The 21457-nt window shown below is 42.1% G+C and overlaps 1 protein-coding gene across 1 annotated transcript in view; it reads right to left on the reverse strand.

Annotated features, from left to right (window-relative positions):
• The window catches only part of LOC121269588 (fasciculation and elongation protein zeta-2-like), a 121090-nt gene that overhangs the window by 10708 nt on the left and 88925 nt on the right, over positions 1–21457 (reverse strand). The window contains exons 9-11 of the mRNA XM_041174290.1: positions 16671–16942; positions 7164–7244; positions 6152–6227 (exon numbers count right to left, since the gene is read on the reverse strand). Of these exons, the coding sequence (XP_041030224.1) occupies positions 6152–6227; positions 7164–7244; positions 16671–16942 (429 nt within the window). The remainder of the gene's footprint in view (positions 1–6151; positions 6228–7163; positions 7245–16670; positions 16943–21457) is intronic.

Genomic DNA, 21457 nt, shown 5'->3' on the forward strand with positions numbered 1-21457 from the left:
GAGGCAGATCCAACTGAAGAATTCAAAAGGGCACTAGATTGGTTACCTGAAAAGGAAGAATGTGCAGTATTACGGGGAGAAGGCAGGGGAGTGGTACTAGGCGAGCTACTCATTCAGAGAACCAGTGCAGGCACAATGGGCTAAATAGCCTCTTCTGCGCCATAACAATTTTGCAATTCTGTTTACTGGGACATCAGCCTAGTTTTAATGATGAAAGTCAGGCCCTCAAACCCTCACCATCTCTCAACCCCCACCACCCACCCACCCCACATGCCTCCTTATATCCCTTCCATGCCCCTCATATTCCCCAAGCCCCTTCCTTGCCCACCCATGCATTCTCCATACCCACTCACCCAGTATCCATAAAGTACAGAACAGAAACACTGCCAAGTCTTGAAAGTCTTTGAAGTAATCCTAACGTTGACACAATAAACCAAGACCTTGGAAAAATCCTTTGAAAATAAAAGCTTACAACCTACTTAAAGTGTCAATCAACCACAGCTATTCATTGTATCAATGTCAGAAGCTTTAATCCACTTTGGACATTTTAATCTTGTGCAAATAAACGCACAGGTTATTACAGGGTAATAGAGATCTATCAATCAAAGTTTTCCCTCCCCTCTGCAGCTGTATAAACATTACTTCCTGAGATCTAAGTGCATTAGCCATTCTTGGAGTTCAGCCAAGCATTGATAATGAGGACATCTGACAACTATATCAACAAAAACAGGCTGAACAGTTGGATTTATTATGAATGTCTGGCTGAACTCCAAGAATGGATAATGCACTTAGATCTCAGCAAACAATGTTTATACAGATGCATAGGGGAGGGAAAACTGCATTTGATTATCATCTCTATTACCTTGTAATAACTTACTGTTTCTTTCAAGAGCTTTTCCATTGCCTGTCCATTTATTTAAACAAGATTAAGAGCTCTGAAGTGAAGGAAAGCTCCTGACTTTGATACCATGAATGACTGTGATTGATTGACAGCTTTGAGAAGGTAACAGGGCCAATGTATTTCAATGGGAGTGCTAAATGCCTGTTTTTTGCTTTAGTTGATGACAGGAGACTGTGGTTTCCCCATGGTTCACGACGACTCAGAGTGGGCGTGAATTACATCTACCTACAGCAGGGGGCCTGATTCCATCAAAATTAGTGAGGTTTGGTTGGGGGTGGCGGAGGTGGCGGGGGGGGGTGGCGGGGGGGAGGGGAGGGTGGTTGTTGAGATGCTCACCTCTGCAATGGAGCCTGCAAGATAGGAATGTTCCGTGCAGGCTCCTACTCACACCCTTATCACTGAGTGACCAAAATTGCCTTAAATGGGAATCGGGTGGGAAGCCAGGAATCAAGTCCCATCTGCCATTTTTAAATGCCTCCTGAGTTGGCCTGACTCAGTGAATCCATGCCCTAGTATCTGCCAGGCTTTGATAATTGAAGTTAGAAGCTTATCAGAACAATAAGTGTGCACTCACTTCATAACTTTGGGCTATATATTTAGGTGTCAGCTATGACTCCATGAGTAACATTCTCAACTTGGTGTCAGAGGCTGTGGCTTCAAGTCCTACTTCAGAGAGTTGAGCACCAAACCCAGGCTGGTACTCAATGCAGTACTGAGGGAGTACTGCACTGTTGGAGATGTACGGCACTGAAGGAGATCTGCACTGTTGGAGATGCGGTCCTTCAGATGAGATGTTCTGTTGAGCCCTGTTTTCTCTCTCAGGTAGGTTAAAAAGTTCCCATGGAATTATTTTGAAGAAGTACAAATGAGTTTCCCTGCTGTTGCTATGACCAATATTTATCCCTCAACCAACATCACTAAAAATGGTGATCTGGACGTGATCAACATGGCAGTTTATGGGAGCTTTGCTGTGCATAAATAGGCTGCCATGTTTTCTAAATTACAACAGTAACTACTATTCAAAGATACTTAACTAGGTGTAAAGCACTCCGGGATGTTCAGTGGTCATAAAGAAGCGATATCATAGAATGACACAGCACAGAACTTGGCCATTTGGCTCATCGTGTCTGTGATGGCTCTTTGGCACAGCTATCCAATTAACCCCATACTGCTGTTTTTTTTTCTCATAGCTCTGTAAATTTTCCCCTTCGAATATTTATACAATTTTCTATTGTAAGTTATTCCTGCTGATGCTTCAACCCCCCACTTTCAGATCACAACAACTTGCTATGTTCCACAATGTCACCTCTGATTCTTCTGTCAATCACATTAAATCTGTCTCCTCTGGCTACCAAATCTCCTGTCACCAGAAACAGTTCCTCCTTATTTCAACAAATCCTTTTCCGATTTTGAACACCTCGATCAAATTTCCTATTAATCTTCTCTAATCTAAAGAAGAATAATCCCAGCTTCCCTTGAAGCAAAATACTGCAGATGCCGGAAGTCTGAAATGCAAACAGAAAATGCTGGAAATATTCAGCAGCTCAGGAAGCACCTGTGCAGAGAAAAACAGAGTTAGTGTTTCATGTCGATGACCTTTCATCAGAGGAAAGTCACAGACCTGAAACATTTGCTCTGGGCTGAATTTTCACCTTGGCATGTGGGCACACACCTGACATGTACGAGGGTGAAATAATGCACAATGATGCTGGACGAGCACCCCAACATCATCGCGCACTCACACAATATTTTGGTCAGCGGATGTGCGCGGGAGTCAGCAGCGTGCCCGCCAACAATTATGAGGGCGGTTAAGCCCAAATCGAATTTTTCCCTGCCCGTAAAAACCTCACAGTCGGCGGGCAGGTGAATAGGCCAAACGGCCTTTGCATTTTTTGCGAAACCTCATCCACGGGAGGGATGAGGTTTCGGAGAGTGATTAAGAAAAATATAAAAGCTTTTAAAACTGATTTTTAACACGTCCCTGCTCATGTGACAGAGTCACATGAGGGGACATGTTTCCCTTAATTTTAAAACCTTTATTTGTAAAGTTAAAAACCTTCAGCTCCCTGAGGCAGCTCTCTGCCTTCAGGAAGCTTTCACTGAGCACACCTGCGAGCATGCGCTGACTTCCACACTTGCCCTCCTCCTCCTCCTCCCCACACCCAAGAGCGTTTCAGCACACAATTCACGCTGTTAATTGACCAGCCAGCGGTAAAATCGCGGTCCGGGCCCAATTCCGGCCGATGGACTGTTGCATAGCTGCTCCGAGGCCTGCCCACCTCGCCTGCCCAATATGGGGAAAATCTTCCCCTCTGTTTCTCTCCACAGATGCTGCAGTCTGTTGAGTATTTCCAGCATTTTCTGTTTTTATCTCAGCTTCTCTGCTCTCTCCACAAAACTGGAGTCCCTCATCCCTGGCACCATTCCTGTAAATCTCTATTACACTTTCTCCAAGACCTATAAATAAAGGCAAGCCTTATCTTTTTTCTTGTACACCGGTCCAGTTTTTGACCTTTCTCAGCATCAACCATTCCAAGGTCAAGCTTGACATAGACACAGAGCACAGCTCCTTTTATTCCATTTCAGAAACCTATCACAGTACTACTATCAGACCATCAATACTGCACTAGTATGAGAATTTGGTGTCCCATAGTAACCATTCTTATGGTCTCTCTGACTGATGTTCGTTTATCACTGACCTCTGCAGCCTTTCACCAGCTTTGTACTGTTTACCTCAAACTCTTGACCTGTGCAGGAATCAAGTTCAGTCCCTAGAGTCTGACTCACAGCAACAGCCAGTTCTGAAAAAATGCAACACTTAATGATGCCACAAGAAAGAAAATTCAGGATGCAAAATAGAAATGATAAAAGATAATTGCCAGTCATTTGTACCCTAATCTAGAAGGTGGTCAAATGAAGAGAGCATTTGGCTGGGAGCACAGAGGAGCCTCATCATTAAACCCAGAGTGTTGCTCCCAGCCAGCTAACAGCGTTGTCTCCCTCTCGCTAACTGAACATATGGCTGCCATTAGACAAAACCATCAGCTATATAGTGAATGAGCTTGCAAGTGGAGGCCTGGGGGTAAGACGTCAATACCTCCCGTCAGGATTAAGGAACCCAAAAGAATTTCTTTTAAAAAACACTTGAATGGTTGGTATCAATTAGACACTTGTTACAGTTTATTGACCCGAATGAAATCAGCCTCTCGCCAACATTTTGAGGAGGATTATTCTGGTCACTGCACAGGGACAATGCAGATATGCTCACAAAGGCTGTGGTTAAAAAATTCTAAAATCATAAAAAAGTTTCTTTGAATATCTTTATGACGTTGCTGTGTAATTCATCCCCAGTATGTCTGGAGAACAAGTCATTGAATAGGAAAGCTTTTGATTATAGGAGAGAATTAGGCTTTTGGGTGCTTTGCGGCTGCATCCTCAGTATAAATACATACGGAATGTACACTGGGCAGCAGTCAATTGTGGAAAATAAGTCACCAACTGATATACAGATGGAGGAACAATGACCATGGAACACTGGATACATTCAGCAATCCATCATAATTGCAGCTAAGCATATAAATCTTGCCCTGCACATCCTTGAGTATTTCTTTGAATGTATACATGCTGCCTGTTACTGTGACCAGGTCATTTTCTAGAGTTGAGATGCTATGATGCTATGAGATGCTATGCCTATGACCTGTGGAATGCTACTCTCACTAATCAGTAAGAGATTATAGAACTTATTGTGCACATCACAGAACAAGACGAGGAAAGGGTGACATGGTGAATTGAAACACTGATGTTCACTGATGTTGAAAGCAAGGTCGAAGTATAGGTTTAGTCCCTGAGCTGCTTTCTTCCCAATTTGAGGGTAATTTTCTGAGAGAAAGCTATAATATCCCCCAAATTCATGTAGGGTGGCCGAGGTGGTGTTGGTGAAAAATCAGCGAGGACGATAATTCCATTAGGTTTTAGAATGTCTCTCCCCAGTTAGTTAGAGGGGGCACCAGCAGCAGAGGGGACTAGGCCACAAACAAAAGAAATCACAGCACAAAATATTGAAAAATAGAATGGAAGTGAAGCACCAAAAGAGTTGGAGGCATGAAGAAAAGAGTAAGGACACATGAGAGAGAAATATGCCAGGAAAGGGACACCAAACAAGCAGAAAGAGTGCAAGTAATAGATCAAAAACAAAAATAACTGGAAAAACTCAGCAGGTCTGATAGCATCTGTGGAGAGGGATACAGTTGATGTTTTGAGTCCGTAATGTGAACTGTATCCCTCTCCGCAGATGCTGTCAGACCTGCTGAGTTTTTCCAGTTATTTTTGTTTTTGTTCTAGATTTCCAGCATCCACAGTATTTTGCTTTTATGCAAGTGATAGATGTTTTATGTGGAACAGAGTGGCAATACTGCAATAGCCCAAAGGGAAGAAATTTTAAGTGTTACCTTTATGCAAACAAAAAGCAGAGCTGAATTTCAGGGAAGTGATCCAGAGACTACACTTTGGCTTCATAACTCCTGTCAATGGATAATCAGGAGATGAAGAGATATTTCTCCCAGACTATTCCAGCTCTCTGGTTATGTGATTGCTGCATTACAAATTAGATGCCATTACTTGTGGGTATAATCATTGGCTATGAGGTCAATTGGCAGTAAACTCTCACTCCTGCTCCTGGGTCCAAGTCCTGGGTGATGTGATGGGGTTCAACTGGAATCATTGGCCAATTTGAACCAAGTTGCCACTAAGCACAAAAATGTCATTCAGCGAGATCAAAAGAATGACTATGTTTAGTGGAATTAGCACACTGGTGATGTAGTGGATTCACTTTCCACGGGATTAAGGGGGACTATTATGGCAGACTATTACTCCAATTCTAACCTATGCGTTACACACAGCTCCAAAAAAACACAAAAAAATGCTGGAAATATTCGACAGGTCAGGCATCACCTGTGGAGAGAAACAGAGTTAACAGTCGGTTTTTATTCCAGTCCTGCCAGTGGCAGGCAAAGTCACGGGCGGGACGAGAAAATTTGCAGTGCAGTCCAAAAGTCAATTTTTGGCTGCTTTCCAAATTTTCCCACCCCACTGGCGATGATACCCCCTGCTGGCAAGACCGGTAAATCCCGAATGTTTCAGATAGAGATCAGAACTGACGAAAGGTCAGCTCAACCTACCCTAACAAAAGTGCCAATCTGATCAAAAAGTTGTTTCAGGGAGAACTGATGTCTGTGTTTTTGATTAACTCACTTGTGGTCAGTATTTGAAGGTCATCAACTGTTGGTGGGGTGTTTTTCTTCTCATATGGTATTACTGTGGTTAGGTACTAGATACAAAAAAACACATTGTTAGTATAGTGGCAGAATTTTTGGTACTTTCCCTCCATGAACTAATGTTGCTGAGCACAAACTTTTCACTACTGGAGAAACGAAACATGATAGGAAAAGGAGCAGAGGGGGATTTTCAGGCAAGTAACGGCCACAGTGCTTGCAAAGTGCAAGATCCAAATATATACACGTTTCAGGCTTCTTATAAACACAGTGATAAATCAATATTCTCACTTTCCATACTGATTAAGTTTGTCAATAATACTTTGTATTAAGTATTCCCCCTTTGACACCTATAGGAGTGACCCATTCAGATTCTAATGAATTATATACAGAGATGCAGACAGAATGATTGAATGAGCCACCACATGTTCTACATTCTTCTGTAGAAAGAGTGGCTTTCAAAAGGGTTGTGGTATATCAATTTGAGTATAAGAATTAACAGTATTTCCTCCGTTCTGCTGAGTGCTTCAGAAATATTGCAACTGGTCAACCAGTTAGAAGCAGTAAGCCAGCCTGCAAGGTGGAATTTGAAAGTTGCCAGAGAGCTGCCGACTGCTATTGTTTTTTTAGGCATAATAAGTCCAATAACTTTCCTTTATCCTCCAGTGGTGGCTCATTATAGGATTGCCAACTCACGTATTTCTGGGTGTTTCATCATGTGGCTCCTCGCTTCCAACCACCTTCCCACTCCAACAGCATCTCCAGTAATCTTATAAATTAATTAACAATTCTCCTCAGAGAAAAATGAAAGCAAAAATAAACACACCATTTTATTCATTGATTTATCCCATGACTTTTCTTCACGGCTCCTTGTAGCGATGTCCAGGAAATTAATCATTAATTTCTAGAAATTTCAGGACAATCTTAGAGTGTTGGCAACCCATAGCTCTTTACCAACAATATAACAGGGAAACAACACAAAGAGCAGCTACCTGTTTTTCGTTGCCTGAGTTTCCAAAGGTCTGTCGAATGCCACTCTGGATGACACTGGAGATTCCTTCCATGCTAAAACGCTGACAGTCATGTTTGATAAAAGGAAAGGAAGTTATCAGAAGTTCGAAGCAGAGGGCAGCCAGGTGACAAACCAAAACCACAACTTCTATTTCTGCAGCGTCTTTAACCAAGTAAAATGTCCCACTTCACGGCAGTGTACTCAGGCAAAATTTGACACCAAACCGTGCCTAATAACGTTCACGCAGGTGACCAAGAGATGGTCAAAGAGGTGGTTTTAAGAAGGGTCTTAAAGGAGGAGAGTGAGGAATAGAGATGGAGAGGTTTAGGGAGGGAACTCCAGGTCCAGACAGCTGAAGACACGGTGACCAATGACAGAGTAAAGAAAAGCTGTGATGTGCAAGAGGCCTGAAAACAATGACCCTGTCAACTGATTGACTTCCCAAAACAGATCTGATTGGTGCATACTATACTGTATGATGTCATTATAAGCGAGTGAGTCATGTGACTGATTATTGCTCTGTATTAGTATATTTACATTAATTATTCAATCACAGTGCGGAAATGGTCATGGACTCTGTCACAATCACCCCAACAACCTGAAATGAGACAAGCTGTTTTTAGGGCCCCATTAAACCAGAGACTTCTGTAGGATCTATTGCGCAGAAGCAGGCCAGTTGACCCAAAGAGGCGATGTCAGTGTTTTAATGTTGCTCATGAACCTTCTTTCACCTTACTTTGCAGAATCAATGAATGGCTGCAGCACAGAAGGTTATTCAGCCTGTCGTGCCCATGTCAGCTCTCTGTAAGAGCAGCTCAGCTCACCCTTTCTCTATAGCCCTTCAAATTTTCTCTTTATGTAGCTTATCCAATTCCCTTTTGAAAGCTATAATTAACTGTCTCCACCGCACTCTCAGGCAGCGCTTTACAGATCCACACACTGCATTAAAAAACCATTTCCTTATGTTACCAATGGCTCTTTTAATCTTCTTAAATTGGTGTTCTCTGGTTGTTGATCCTTATGCCAAGATAAATGGTATTTTTATCTACTCTGTCTAGACCTCTCATGATTTTGAACACTTCTATCAAATCTCCTCTTAACCTTTCCTTAGGAAAACAAGCCCAGCTTTTCCGATCTATCCATGGAAATGCAGTTCGTCATCCCTGGAACCATTCTCGAAAAGCTTTTAACTTTCATTTAACCCTTAGCTTGATATCAGCACAAAAATCTCGGCTGATACTCCAGCGCAACACTAATGGAGTGCTGCACTGTCAGAGATGCCATCTTTCAGAGTGGGCATTAAACTTAGGCCCTAGCTGCCCTCTCAAGTGGACAAAAAAGCTCCCAAAAAGCACTATTTCGAAGAACAGCAGGTGATTATCCCACTATCTAGGCAAAGATTTATTCCTCAAGCAACACCTAAAAAACAAATGATCTGGTTATTTGTTTCATTGCTGTCAGGGGGAACTTGCCGGGTGCAAATTGGATGATGCGTTTCCAACATTACAAAGAGAGTGGCAACACTTCAAAGCCACTTTTTTTGGCTGTGTTGTGTTTTTGGATATTCTGAGATGATGAAAGGAGTGATATAAATGCAAGTCTTTCTTTAATTAAGGTTATTTTTCTCATCTCTGCTTTCTCTAACTTCACCTCAAGCACCATAACATTCCCCAGGTGTTAGGATGGATGTTCAATTGCAGACGGACAAGAGGTCACAGTCTATAAGGCAGTCATTCTCCCAACGCTCCTCTAGGGTTGTGAAACCTGGGTGATATATCGCCGGCATCTGGGAAAGGTCAAGACATACAATCAGCGCTGTTTATGGAAGATCCTGAATGGATTGCTTTACGAACATGGGCATTCTCCAGGAGGCAGGCATACCGAGCATAGAGGCAACCATTGTCATGTGACAACAGTACTGGGCAGGGCGCTGCATCAGAATGCTGAACACTTGCCTTCCAACATGCGCTCTCTACTCCCACCTTGCGACTGGTCAAAGATCATAGTGCGGCCAGTGGAAACATTTCGAAGATACCCTGAAAGCTTACTTGCAGAAGATTGGCCTCGACCTCAACAGTTGGGAAGAAAATGTTCTGCACCACCCACAATGGTGAGCCTTGCTTCACCAAGGTGTAGCTGGTTTTGCAGCAGGACAGGTGACGAAGACTGAAGGGGCAAGAACAAGAAGAAACTTCACCTATATTCACCTTTCACAACCTCAAACTTCATCAATCACGGACTGAAGAATGACTGACTGCCGATGTGGAATGTGGATTTTGATTTTTTTCCCTGTTAGTGCTGTTGCTCCCTTAGCCTTTTATCTTCCCATTGCCACCCCCTTTACCTTGCACTGACTTCACCCCTATCTCTTGCAGCCTCTCTCTCCCTTTCTCTTTCTCTCCCTTCCTCTCTCTCTACTCTGGGATTCCATGGCAGGCATCCTCCTCGCTCCATGAGACCACCATTAGAATTATTCAGTTGCATCCCAGGCCTTAGGTCTATGCTGTTCCTAAGTTTGCCATTAGGGAGCACAAAGGGAGCAGCACAAATTGCCTTGCATTCCCCGATGTTGCATCTTTTCCTTTGGATTTGATTTGTACTCCACTTTACCTTTTCAAGACTTACGAGAAATGTGGGGATGCTGACTTCAGTGTGAGGATAAACCGGACTTCACTATTGCCTGTTATAACTGACATGAGATAAATATCCTCTTTGGCAAGACAACCATAGCCCATAATGAAAGAGTTTGCATTTATATATCACCTTTCATAACCTCAGGACATACCAAAGTGCTTTACATCCAATTAAGATCTTTTGAAGTATAGTCAGTGTTGTGATGTAGGCACCACAGCAAAGTCTGACAAACAGCAATAAAGTAAATTAATCTGTTATAGTGATATTGGTTGAGCAATAAATATTGACCAGGACAAGTCTCTAAATAGAATTTTTTATGTACTCCCAAGAGGGCAGACAAGCCTTGATTTACTATCTCATCTGAAAGACAGCCCCTACAACTGTACATCAGAATGTCAGCCTAGATTTTGTGCTCAAGTCTTTGGAGCAGCAACTGGGAACCCACAACTTCTAACACATAGGCAAGAGTGTTATTGCTGAGTCCCGCTGATACCTTTACCTCCAGAGAAAGTCAATATCTTCAGAAGAGGGAGGAAGAGAAGAGATAGAGTTCGCTTTTACAATGACTTAATTTTTGGAGAGGATGGAAATTTAATCTCCAAACGCCAGAGAATGGAATTTGTCTGAATATTGCATCCAAATAGGCTGGTTAACTAAAGTGACTGGAGCTCCCAGTGTGGCCTGTCCACATAATTATTTCATCAGGCTGGATTTAGCTTTAATGTTGAGTCAATATTACTCAACACAGAGCAGCAGAAGGGTAAATGTGAGGTCAGGAATCTGAATGATGCTGCAAAGATTTCCCAAGCTGTTCAAATAAACATAACTCACCAGATAACTTAAGCCGATATTATCCCTTTGTCAAGCTTATACACTTGAGCAAAAAGCTCTGACGCACAGTTTGTTTCCTTCCTTAAACCAAGCTGTGTGAATAAAGAAAGGGAACCTCACCCACTCGTGTCGATAATGGGTTTGGCAGCATAATGGCTAAGTTACTGGACTGAGGAGAAGAGTATTTGAGGACCAGGATCTTAAACCTGAGACTAAGGTCATGGTTTACCAGGTAGCAGTGATCCCCATGCTCCTATACAGTTGGGAGACTTAGACAACCTACAGCAGGCACCTCAAAGCACTGGAGAAGTCCAGCCAGTGTCCATTCGCAAGATCCTCCACACCCAGTGGCAAGAATGGTAGTCCACCAACAGCATCCTCTCCCAAGTCAATCTGCCCAGCATGGAACATAGGACATAAGAACATAGAAAATAAGAGCAGAAGTAGGCCATTCGGCCCCTCCACCATTCACTAAGATCATAGCTGATCTGCTTGTATTTCTAATTCCACATTCCCATCTACCCCTGAAAACCTTTGATTCCCTTGCCTAACAAGAATCTATCTACCTTTGCCTTAAAGTTATTCAATAACCCCGCCTCCACTGCCTTCTGAGGCAGAGAGTTCCAAAGTCGCACAACCCTCTGAGAGAAAACATTTCTCTTCATCTCTGTCCTAAAAGGGCACCCTCTAATTTTAAAACAGTCTCCCCTAGCACTGGACATACCCACAAGATGAAACATCTTTCCATATCCACCTTGTCATGACTGTTCAGGATCTTATATACTTCATTCGAGACCATTTAGGATCTTATATATTCAGTCACCCCTCATTCTTCAAAGCTCCATGCCCAGCCTGTCCAAGCTTTGCTTATAAGACAACCCATTCATTCCAGGTCTCAAACTAGTCAACCTCCTCTGAACCGCCTCTAACACATTTACATCCTTCATTAAATAAGGAGACCAAAATTGCACAAAATATTCGAGATGTGGTCTCAACTGTGCCCAGTATAACTAAAGAATAACATCCTTACTTTAATGATCAATTCCTCTCATAATAAAGGATAACATTCCATTAGCCTTCTTGATTACGTGCTGTACCTGCACACTAACTTTTTGTGACTCATGCATGAGAACACCTAGATGCCTCTGCACTTCGGAATTCTGCAGCCATTCTCCATTTAAGTAACACTCTGCTTTTTTTTATTCTACTTGCCAAAGTGAACAAATTCACATTTTCCCACATTATACTCCATCTGCCAGATTTTTAGCCACTAACTCAACCTATCTACATCCATCTGTAACCTCATGTTCTCTTCACAACATTCTTTCCCAGCTATCTTTGTGTCATCTGCAAATTTAGCTACCATGTCTTCACTCCCCTCATGTAAGTCATTGATATAAATTGTAAAAAGTTGAGACCACAGCACAGACCCCTGCAGGACTCCATTTGTCACATTCTTCCAACCAGGAAAAGACACATTTATGCATTCCCTCTGTTTTTGCCCAGCCAGCCAATCTTCTGTCCATGCTAACATGTTACCCCCTACACCATGAGCTTTTATTTTCCACGATAACCTTTGATGTGGCATCTTATCAAATGCCCTCTGGAAATTCAAGTGCAGCACGTCTACAGGCTGCCCTTTACCCATGGCGCAAGTTATCCCTTCAAAGAACTCCAATAAATTGGTTAAACATGATTTCCCTTTCACAAGACCATGCTGACTCTTCCCCATTATCTTGAGTTTTTCTAAGTGCTCAGCTATAACCTCCTTAATGATCGATTCTAGCACCTTCCCTACGACAGACGTCAGGCTAACTGGCTTATAGTTTCCTGGTTTCTGCCTCTCTCCCTTCTTGAATAGAGGGGTTATTTTTGCTACTTTCCAATCTGATGGAACCTTTCCAGAATCTAGCAAATTTTGGAAAATTAACACCAACACATCTACGATCTCATTAGCCACCTCCTTTAAGACCCTAGGATGAAGTCCATCAGGAGACTTGCCAGTGACAGCTCCAACAGTATGCTCAGTAAGGCTTCCCTAGTGATTGCAATTTCACCAAGTTCCCCTCTCCCTTCCACCTATTGATTGACGGCTATGACGGGAATGTTTTTTGCGTCCTCTGTTATGAAGACAGAAGCAAAATGTTTGTTCATTTCATTCGCCATTTCCTTATTATCTACTGTTAACTCCCCATTCTCACTCTGTAGAAGATAATCACTCACTTTACTTGCTCTTTTCCTTTTTAAATACATGCAGAAACTACTGCTGTCTGTTTTAACATTTCTAGCTAGCTTCCTCTCATACTCTAATTTCTTTCTCCTAATAAAACTTTTACTCATTCTCTGCTGTTCTTTATATTCTGACCAATCATCTGACCTGCCACTCACCTTTGCGCAGTTATATGCTTTTTCCTTATGTTTGATGCTTTCCTTAACTTCTTTAGTCAACTAAGAACGGTGGGTCCTCCTCTTAGAATATTTCTTTATAGTAGGAATATATCTATTCTGAATTTTCTGAAGTATATCCTTAAATGTCTCCCACTGTTTCTCTATTAATCTATCCCCTAGCCTAGTATCACAGTTCATTTCAGCTAGCTTAGCTCTCATGCCCATATAGTTGCCCTTATTTACATTTAAAACACTAGTATTAGATTCTTTCTTCTCTCTTTCAAGCTGGATGTAAAATTCAAATCATATTGTGATCGCTGCTACCTGGGGGTGCCTTCACTCTGAGGCCATTAATTAATCCTGTTACATTATACAATTCAAGTCTAATATAACCCGCACTCTGATTGGCTCCAGGACATGCTTTTCTAAGAAGCTATCTTGAAAACATTCTATGAACTCCTCATCCAGACTACTACTGCCAGTCTGATCTTTCTAGTTTATACATAGATTAAAATCACCCACGATTATTGCCTTTGTTTTATCATAAGCGCCCAATATTTCTTCTTGCATAGTTTGTCCTACATTGTGTTTACTGTTAGGGGGCCTGTACACAACTCCCGTTAGTGACTTCTTTCCCCTACTATTCCTCATCTCCACCCAAACTGATTCTACATCCTGATCTCCTGAACCAAGGTCATCTTTATCTATTACACCAATGCCATCTTTGATTAACTGTGCTACCCCTCCACCTTTATCTAGCTTTCTATTCTTCTTGAATGTCATATAAGTGTCAATATTCAGGGCCCAATCCTTGTCATCCTGCAACCACATCTCTGTGATTCAATGTGTGCTATCAATTCATTTGCTTTGTTATGAATGCTACACACATTCAGATATAGAGCCTTGAGTTTTGTCTTTTTGTTAGCTTTGTGACATCTAATCTTGACTAATGGTACATTCTCAGGTTTTTCTGTCTTTCCCAACAGTATAGCCCCCACTTTCACCAGTACTGATGCAAACTGGAACTTCTCCCATGCCAGTCTTTGAGCCAAGCATTCACCTCTTTAATCTCATTTTCCCTATGGCAATTTGCACATGGCTTAGGTAATAATTCAGAGACTATTACCTTTGAGGTTCTGCATCTTAACTTAGTGCCTATCTCCTCATACTGACTATAAGCCCTTTTACTTAGTTCTACCTATGTTATTGGTAACTATATGGTCCATGACAACTGGATCCTACCCCTCCCACTCCAAGTTCCTCTCCAGCCTTGAGCAGATGTCTCGAACCCTTGCACCAGACAGGCAACATAGCTGTCTGGACTGTCGCTTTTTCTTGCAGAGAACAGTGTCAATCCCCCTCACCATACTGTCCTCTACTACCACTACATTCCTATTTGCTCCCTCCCCCCTCAGCTTTAACAGCTTCCTGTACCATGGTGCTATGGCCTGCCTACTCATCCACTTTGCAGATCTCACCTTAGTCCACACAAGTTTTGAATACCTCAAACCTGTTTGACAATTGCAAACTCTGAGGCTCCTCCCTTACTGTCTGCTCAGTCCCTTTACCTGCCTCACTCATGGTCACATTCTCCTGTCCCTCACTGCTGGCCAAAACAGATGACCCTAATCTAATAGGTGAGCCCATCTTCTGGAACAAAGTGTCCAGGTATTTCTCCCCCTCCTTTATGTTGCACAGTGTCTGCATTTTGGCTTCCAGTAATAACCCTGATCCGGAATTCTAGCTGCTTATTCCTTCTGCAGATGTGTTTGTCATGAATTGCCTTGGTGTCCAAAAACCCACATTCCACAGCTGCAACAGAACACCTGTCCTGCCATTGTTACGTATGTTATTAAGTTACTTTAGTTACTTTCTTAATTAATTTAGAATAGTTCCTTTGTATATTACAATTTACTGTGCCTATTAGGTGCTAGTACCACCCACAAATAAAACTAAAGTTTATAGGATTCTTAATTTATTTTGTTTTAACACTTTATTTATCTATTTTATTTGATATTTCTTTTGTTTTATTTCAGTTTTGGTTCTTTTTACTTATAGAGCTACCTGAACTCCTGTGTCCTAACTTGGCTATTAACACACTGTCCCCTACACCAAGCACTTACCGGCCAATCAACTTACTAGTTTCCTGTGATGTCACAGTTTTTTTTCACTTGAGACATTAAGCACTCAAAACCAGCTCCATTGGGTGGGACGTGTCATTTGTATGCCTGACACCAGACTCCCAAAGCATTGTTCTATTCAGAACAAGGTCGCAGCAGGAGACTCTCAGGAGGACAGTGGAAATGCTTGAACGAGCTCCACCAAGCATCCCTGAAGAGGTCGAATATACCCACTGGCTTGTGCCTAACTAAAATGGAGAGGGCTCATTCAGGAAGGCACTGAACACATCTAGAGACATCATTGGGAACGTGCTGAGGCAAAGCTGAGGCTTTCAAACATCCAATCAACCCATCTACCCAACCCTTCAAGCATCACCTGCCCGGCATGTGGCAAAGTGTGCAGATCGGGCATTCGGCTTATCAGCCATCGCAGAACCCATCGAACTGGAGTGGAAGCAAGTCATCGTCGATCCTGAGGGACTGCCTAAGAGAAAAGAGAGCAATCCAAAGGCCTGAACTAATGATCTATGACATGGGCTCCAACCCACAGCAGCTGAGGAATTTATATTCAATTATGTAAATAAATCTGAAGTTAAAAAACTAATATCAGTAATGGTGACCATGAAACTACCAGGGAGTTGTAAAGAAAAAACCCATCTGGTTCACTACTGTCCTTCAGGGAAGGAAATCTGCCATGTTTACCTGCTCTGGTCTATATGTGACTCCAGGCCCACAACAGTGTGGCTAACTAGCCTAGACTGCATGCAGGAAGGCAGCCCATCACCACCCTCCTGAAGATAATTAGGGATGAGCAATAAATGTTGGCCTGCAAGCATCACCCATATTCTGTGACTGATTGAAAGAAACATCATGGTAGAGAGGTGGAGGCAGTTAAGGCCTCCACTTCATACCTTCCCTGAAGGGGAAATTACTACAGGGTTGAGATAATGGCAGCCTCTCCCTCTCCTCCAAGCATATCATTCAACAGCAAAACATTTTATTTATCCATGAGCGTCACTGGCAAGGACAGTATCAATTGCCCATCCCTAACTGTCCTAGAGAGGGTGATAGTGGGCCACCTTCCTGAATACAACTGAGAGGGTAAGCCATTTCAGAGGGCAGTTCAGATTCAACCACACTGCTGTGAGTCTGAAGTCACACGTAAGTCAGGCCAGTTAAGGACAGTAGACTTCTTTCTCTCAAGGACATTAGTGAACCAGATAGGACCTAACAATACCTGGTGGTTTTATGTCCACCATTACTGGTGCTAGTTTTTTATTCCAGATTTTATTTTCATTAACAACTTATATTTTCCAGCTGCCATGGTGGATTTGATGTCTCTGGTACATTACTCCAGATCTCTGAATTACCAGCCCAGTAACGTAACCACTGTGCTATCAAAACCTGTATAAACATGCAAGGACAGTGATGATCCACAGCCCCACATCACCAAAGTTCGGCTGGTAATGAAGAGCATCAATGTTGTTTTCACCACACAGTGTCCAGGGTCTCACCTTCACAGGCATGTGGTTTGCTCTCTCCTGCCTGATGCTGGCTGGAATTCCGCCTTTCTCCTTCTTTTTCTTCTTCATTGTTTCCCGATGCTCCTTCTGCTTGTTCTGCACCTCGAGGAGTATGGAGATGAAGCTGTTTTTCACTTCCTTCTCAAACTCCAGCTCGTCACGCAGTGCCAGCTGCTCTATCAGCTCCTCCGAGTAATCTTTAACAGCCAATTCAATCTGCACCAACAGCTCACCCACTTCAGCCTCGGTCAGCTGCTTCACGTCTGCACAACCAAAACACACAAGCATGCTTTAAGCCTTTCATTCAGATTTGACTTAATTCTTTTCTACCTGGTTCTTCACTGTAGTTATATTTGTGTGTATCCCTCTCCCCCATTCTATTATCTCTGAAACTATTCCTTCTTATTGTTCTGACTGTAGATAAGTCAATGGTTGGGATGGTGTTGGTTACAGAACTCATCGTTGTCTTGTGTATGTTAACAGCAAATCTTTATTTGCTACTTCTAATATATACATATATACAGTAAATGGTACAGGTGTGGAGCTATCGCCATCTCTTGGTCTTAACACGATTCTGGCCAACACCACATTAATCCTAAGTCTGGGCATGTGCCTCCTTTTATCACTGTGTGTGCAGTATTTTACTCAGCCCCACATTAACCCAGTGAATACCAGGCTCTTATACTGTATCAGCCTCCCCAAGAACACTCTGTTTCTTTGACTCTGGCCTCAGGTGATTCCCTTTGCTTCACCACTGGCAGCCATGTCATCAGACACTTAAGCCCTACAAATTGCAATTCCTTCTCTAAATCCCTCAGTTCCTCCGCCTTTCTCTCCGTTGAACCCCTCCTTTAAACCAGTCCCACTGACTAAGCCTTCGATTAAAACCCCTATTAGCTCATTCTTTCACTTATCATTAGTATAAATGAATCAATTCCCTCATTTTGATTCCAGTCTCTAACTTGTAGCCAGCTACACTCAACATAAAGCTCTCGATTATATTTTAGCCAGTATTAAAAGTTCCCACCTGATGCACATCATGAGTCCGTGAAGCACGCAAAACAAATTGATTGATTCCAATTTCAATTCCAATTTGATTCAACTCCAGTAACCAAAAATCATACTGAAGCAATCTTCACCACTTAGCTGTATTTATATATTTGTTTATGCTCTGGAATCCGAAGCTCTGAAGTATTTCTCAATCTACACAGTTCCCACATAAAACAACAATGAAAACTCTGATGGGTTTGGAAATGTTTTTAATTTAATAACAATTAAAACGTTGCAGCTTTTCCAGGGGGCTTTCCAAGGTTTTCTTAGCAACAGAATAATGCATTATGTGTTACTTGCTATTACCATTCATACACACAGATGTGGCAAAAAAAAATCCCTAAAATTGGCCAGAGGCATACTTAAAATTGATTTTTCAGCAATCCTACTGAGCTTTGGGTGAATAGAAGGGTCAACGACCCTTCCAAGATTCCATGAGAGAAAAAATCTCTCACAATTGGCATTTGTAATTAGTGACTAGAAAATGACTGGAAACAGAATGCGTGCTCTTCTTGATAAATTAAAAATAAGATGATCAATACTGTTAGCGTTGCTTGAAATTAAGGCCATGGTTATTGGATGTACAACGGTTTAAAAACCTATGCTGCCACTTCTTGAATCTGAGTTAAATCCAACTTAGACCAGGGACATGAACATCTCTCACTGAATGAAATGAATGACGGCAGCTGACCGCTATTAAAATGTTTTCAAATAAATAAATAACCTAGACTGTGGTTACAGGGAACAATTTGAACATTTCCAGATGACGCGAAACTTGAAAGCATTGTGAACTGTGAAGAGGATAGTGTTAAACTTCAATTGAACGGATTGCTGGAATGGGTGGACAAATGGCAAGTGACATTTAAGAACATGAATAGGAGCCAGGGGTAGGCCATTTGGCAGCTTCAGCCTGCTCCATCATCACCTCAAGCCTGCTCTGCCACTCAAATAAGATCATGACTGATCTACTGTGTGGCCTTAACTCCACTTCCCTACTTGCCGCCACCAACCACCCCCCACCAACAGCCCCCCCTCCCCTCCCCCCGCCCCCCCACCCCCCCACCCCCCCACAACCCTTGACTACCTTGTAGATCTAAATCTGTCAAACACTGCCTTGAATATATTCAGTAACTTGGCCTCTACTGCTATCTCAGGTAGAAAATTCCAAAGACTAACAACCCTCTGGGAGAAGAAATTCTTCCTCGTGTCAATTTTGAAGCTCATTTTGAAACTGTGCCCCCTAGTTCTAGATTCCCCCGTGAGGGGAAACATTCTCTCAGCTTCTACCCTGTAAAGCTCCGTCAGAATCTTATGTGTTTCAATAAGATCACATCTCTAAACTCCAATGAGTATAGGTCCAACCTGCTCAATCTTTCCTCATAAGGCAATCCCTTAATCCCAAGAATCAATCTAGTGAACTTTCCCTGAACTGTCTTCAATGCAAGTACATTCTTTCTTAAGTAAGGAGGCCAAAATAATACTCAAGGACTATGTAAGCAAACAGAGCCAACATACCTTCATGAATGGAAAATTGTGTTTGACAAATTTATTAGAATTCTTTAAGAATGTAACAAGCAGGGTGGATAAAAGGTAAGCAATAAATGTAGTGTATTTAGATTTCCAAGACATTCAATAATACATAAAGGGCTACTACACGAGATTAAGGCTCATGGTGTTGGGGGTAATACATTAGCATGGATAGAGGATTGGCTAACTAACAGGAAACAGAGAATCAGGATAAATGAGCCATTTTCAGGTTGGCACATTGTAACTACTGGGGTGCCACAGGGTGCTGGGGCCTCCACTATTTACAATCTATACAAATGACTTGGATAAAGAAACTGAGTATATGGTAGCCAAATTTGCTGATGAAGCAAGTTATATCGAAGGCACAAATAGTCTGAAAAGGGATATAGGTAGGTTAAATGAGTGTGTGAAAAAATTGGAGTATAATGTGGGAAAATGTGAGGTTGAGCACTTCAGGGGAAAATAGAAAATCAAAAAATTAGTTAAATGGAGAAAGACTGCAGAATTCTGCAGTACAGAAGGATCGAGGTGTCCTTGTACATGACTCACAAAACATTCGCATGCAGGCACAGCAAGTAATTAAGAAGACAATGGAATATTGGCCTTTATTGCAATGGGGATGGAATATAAAGGCAGGGAAGTCTTGCTACAAATGTATACAATACTCTAGGTGAAGTCTCACCAATGTTATGTACGTAAAAGTGGTTGAGAGAAGATTTGATAGAGGCGATCAAAATCATGACGGGTCTGGACAAAGTGGATCAGGATAAATTGTTCCCATTGGTTAAAGGATCGAAAATGGGGGGCACAGATTTAAAAGTGATTGGCAAAAGAAGTTAAAGCGATATGAGGAATGGAGGGAGGTAGAATTAAATAGGAAACTATAGGCTAGTTAGCTTGACATCTGTCATGGGGAAGGTGTTAGAATCAATCATTAAGGAGGTTATAGCTGGGGGCTTAGAGAAACTCAAGATAATTAGGAAGAGTCAGCATGGTTTTGTAAAAAGGAAATCATGTTTAGCCAATTTATTGGCGTTCTTTGAAGGAATAACATGTGTTATGGATAAAGGGGAGCCCGTAGATATGTTGTACTTGGACTTCCAAAAGGCATTTGATAGGATGCCACATCAAAGTTTATTGTGGAAAATAAAAGCTCATGCTGTAGGGGGTAACATATCGGCTGGATAGAGATTGGCTGGCTGGCAGAAAACAGTGAGTATGCATAAATGGGTCTTTTTCTGATTGGCAGGGTGTGACAAGTGGAGTCCTACAGGGGTCTGTGCTGGGACCTCAACTTTTTACAATTTATATCACTGACTTAGATAAGAGGAGTGAAGACATGGTAGCTAAATTTGGCGATGACATGAAGATAGGTAGGAAAGTATGTTGTGAAGACGGCATAAGGAGGTTGCAGCAGATATAGATAGGTAGAGTGAGTGGTAAAAAATCTGGCAGATGGAGGATAATTTGCGAAAATGTGAAGTTGTTCACTTTGGCAGGAAGAATTAAAAATCAGAGTATTACTTAAGTGGTGAACGGTTGCAGGATTACAAGATGCAGACGGATCTAGGTATTCTAGTGCATGAGTCACAAAAAGTTAGTTATTTAGGTACAGCAAGTAATTAAGAAGGCTAATGGAATGCTATCCTTTATTACGAGAGGGATTGAACGTAAAAGAAAGGACGTTATGCTTCAGTTATGCAGGGCATTGGTAAGATGGCATCTTGAATATTCTGTGCAGTTTTGGTCTCCTCATTTAAGGAGGAGTAAATGTGTTGGAGGCAGCTCAGGGGAGGTTTATTAAATTGATACCTGGAATGAGTGGGTTGTCTTATGAGGAAAGATTAGACAGACTGGGCTTGTTTCCACTGGAGTTTAGAAGAGTGCGAGGTGACTCGATTGGAGTTTATAAGATCCTGAACAGCCTTGACAAGGTGGATGTGGAAAGGATGCTTCCTTTTGTGTGTGAGCCCAGAACTAGGGAGCACTGTTTTAAAATTAGAGGTTGCTCTTTTAGAACAAGGATGAGAAGAATTTTTTTTCTCTCAGAGGATTGTGCGACTTTGGAACCCTCTGCCTCAGAAGGTGGTGGAAGCGGGGTCATTGAATACTTTTAAGGCAGAGGTAAATAGATTTATGTTACCCAAGGGCATCAAAGGTTATCGGGATTAGGTGAGAATGCGGAATTCAAAACACAAATA

The sequence above is a fragment of the Carcharodon carcharias genome, chromosome 25 (genome assembly GCF_017639515.1).
Source record: "Carcharodon carcharias isolate sCarCar2 chromosome 25, sCarCar2.pri, whole genome shotgun sequence".
NCBI classification, from domain to species: domain Eukaryota; kingdom Metazoa; phylum Chordata; class Chondrichthyes; order Lamniformes; family Lamnidae; genus Carcharodon; species Carcharodon carcharias.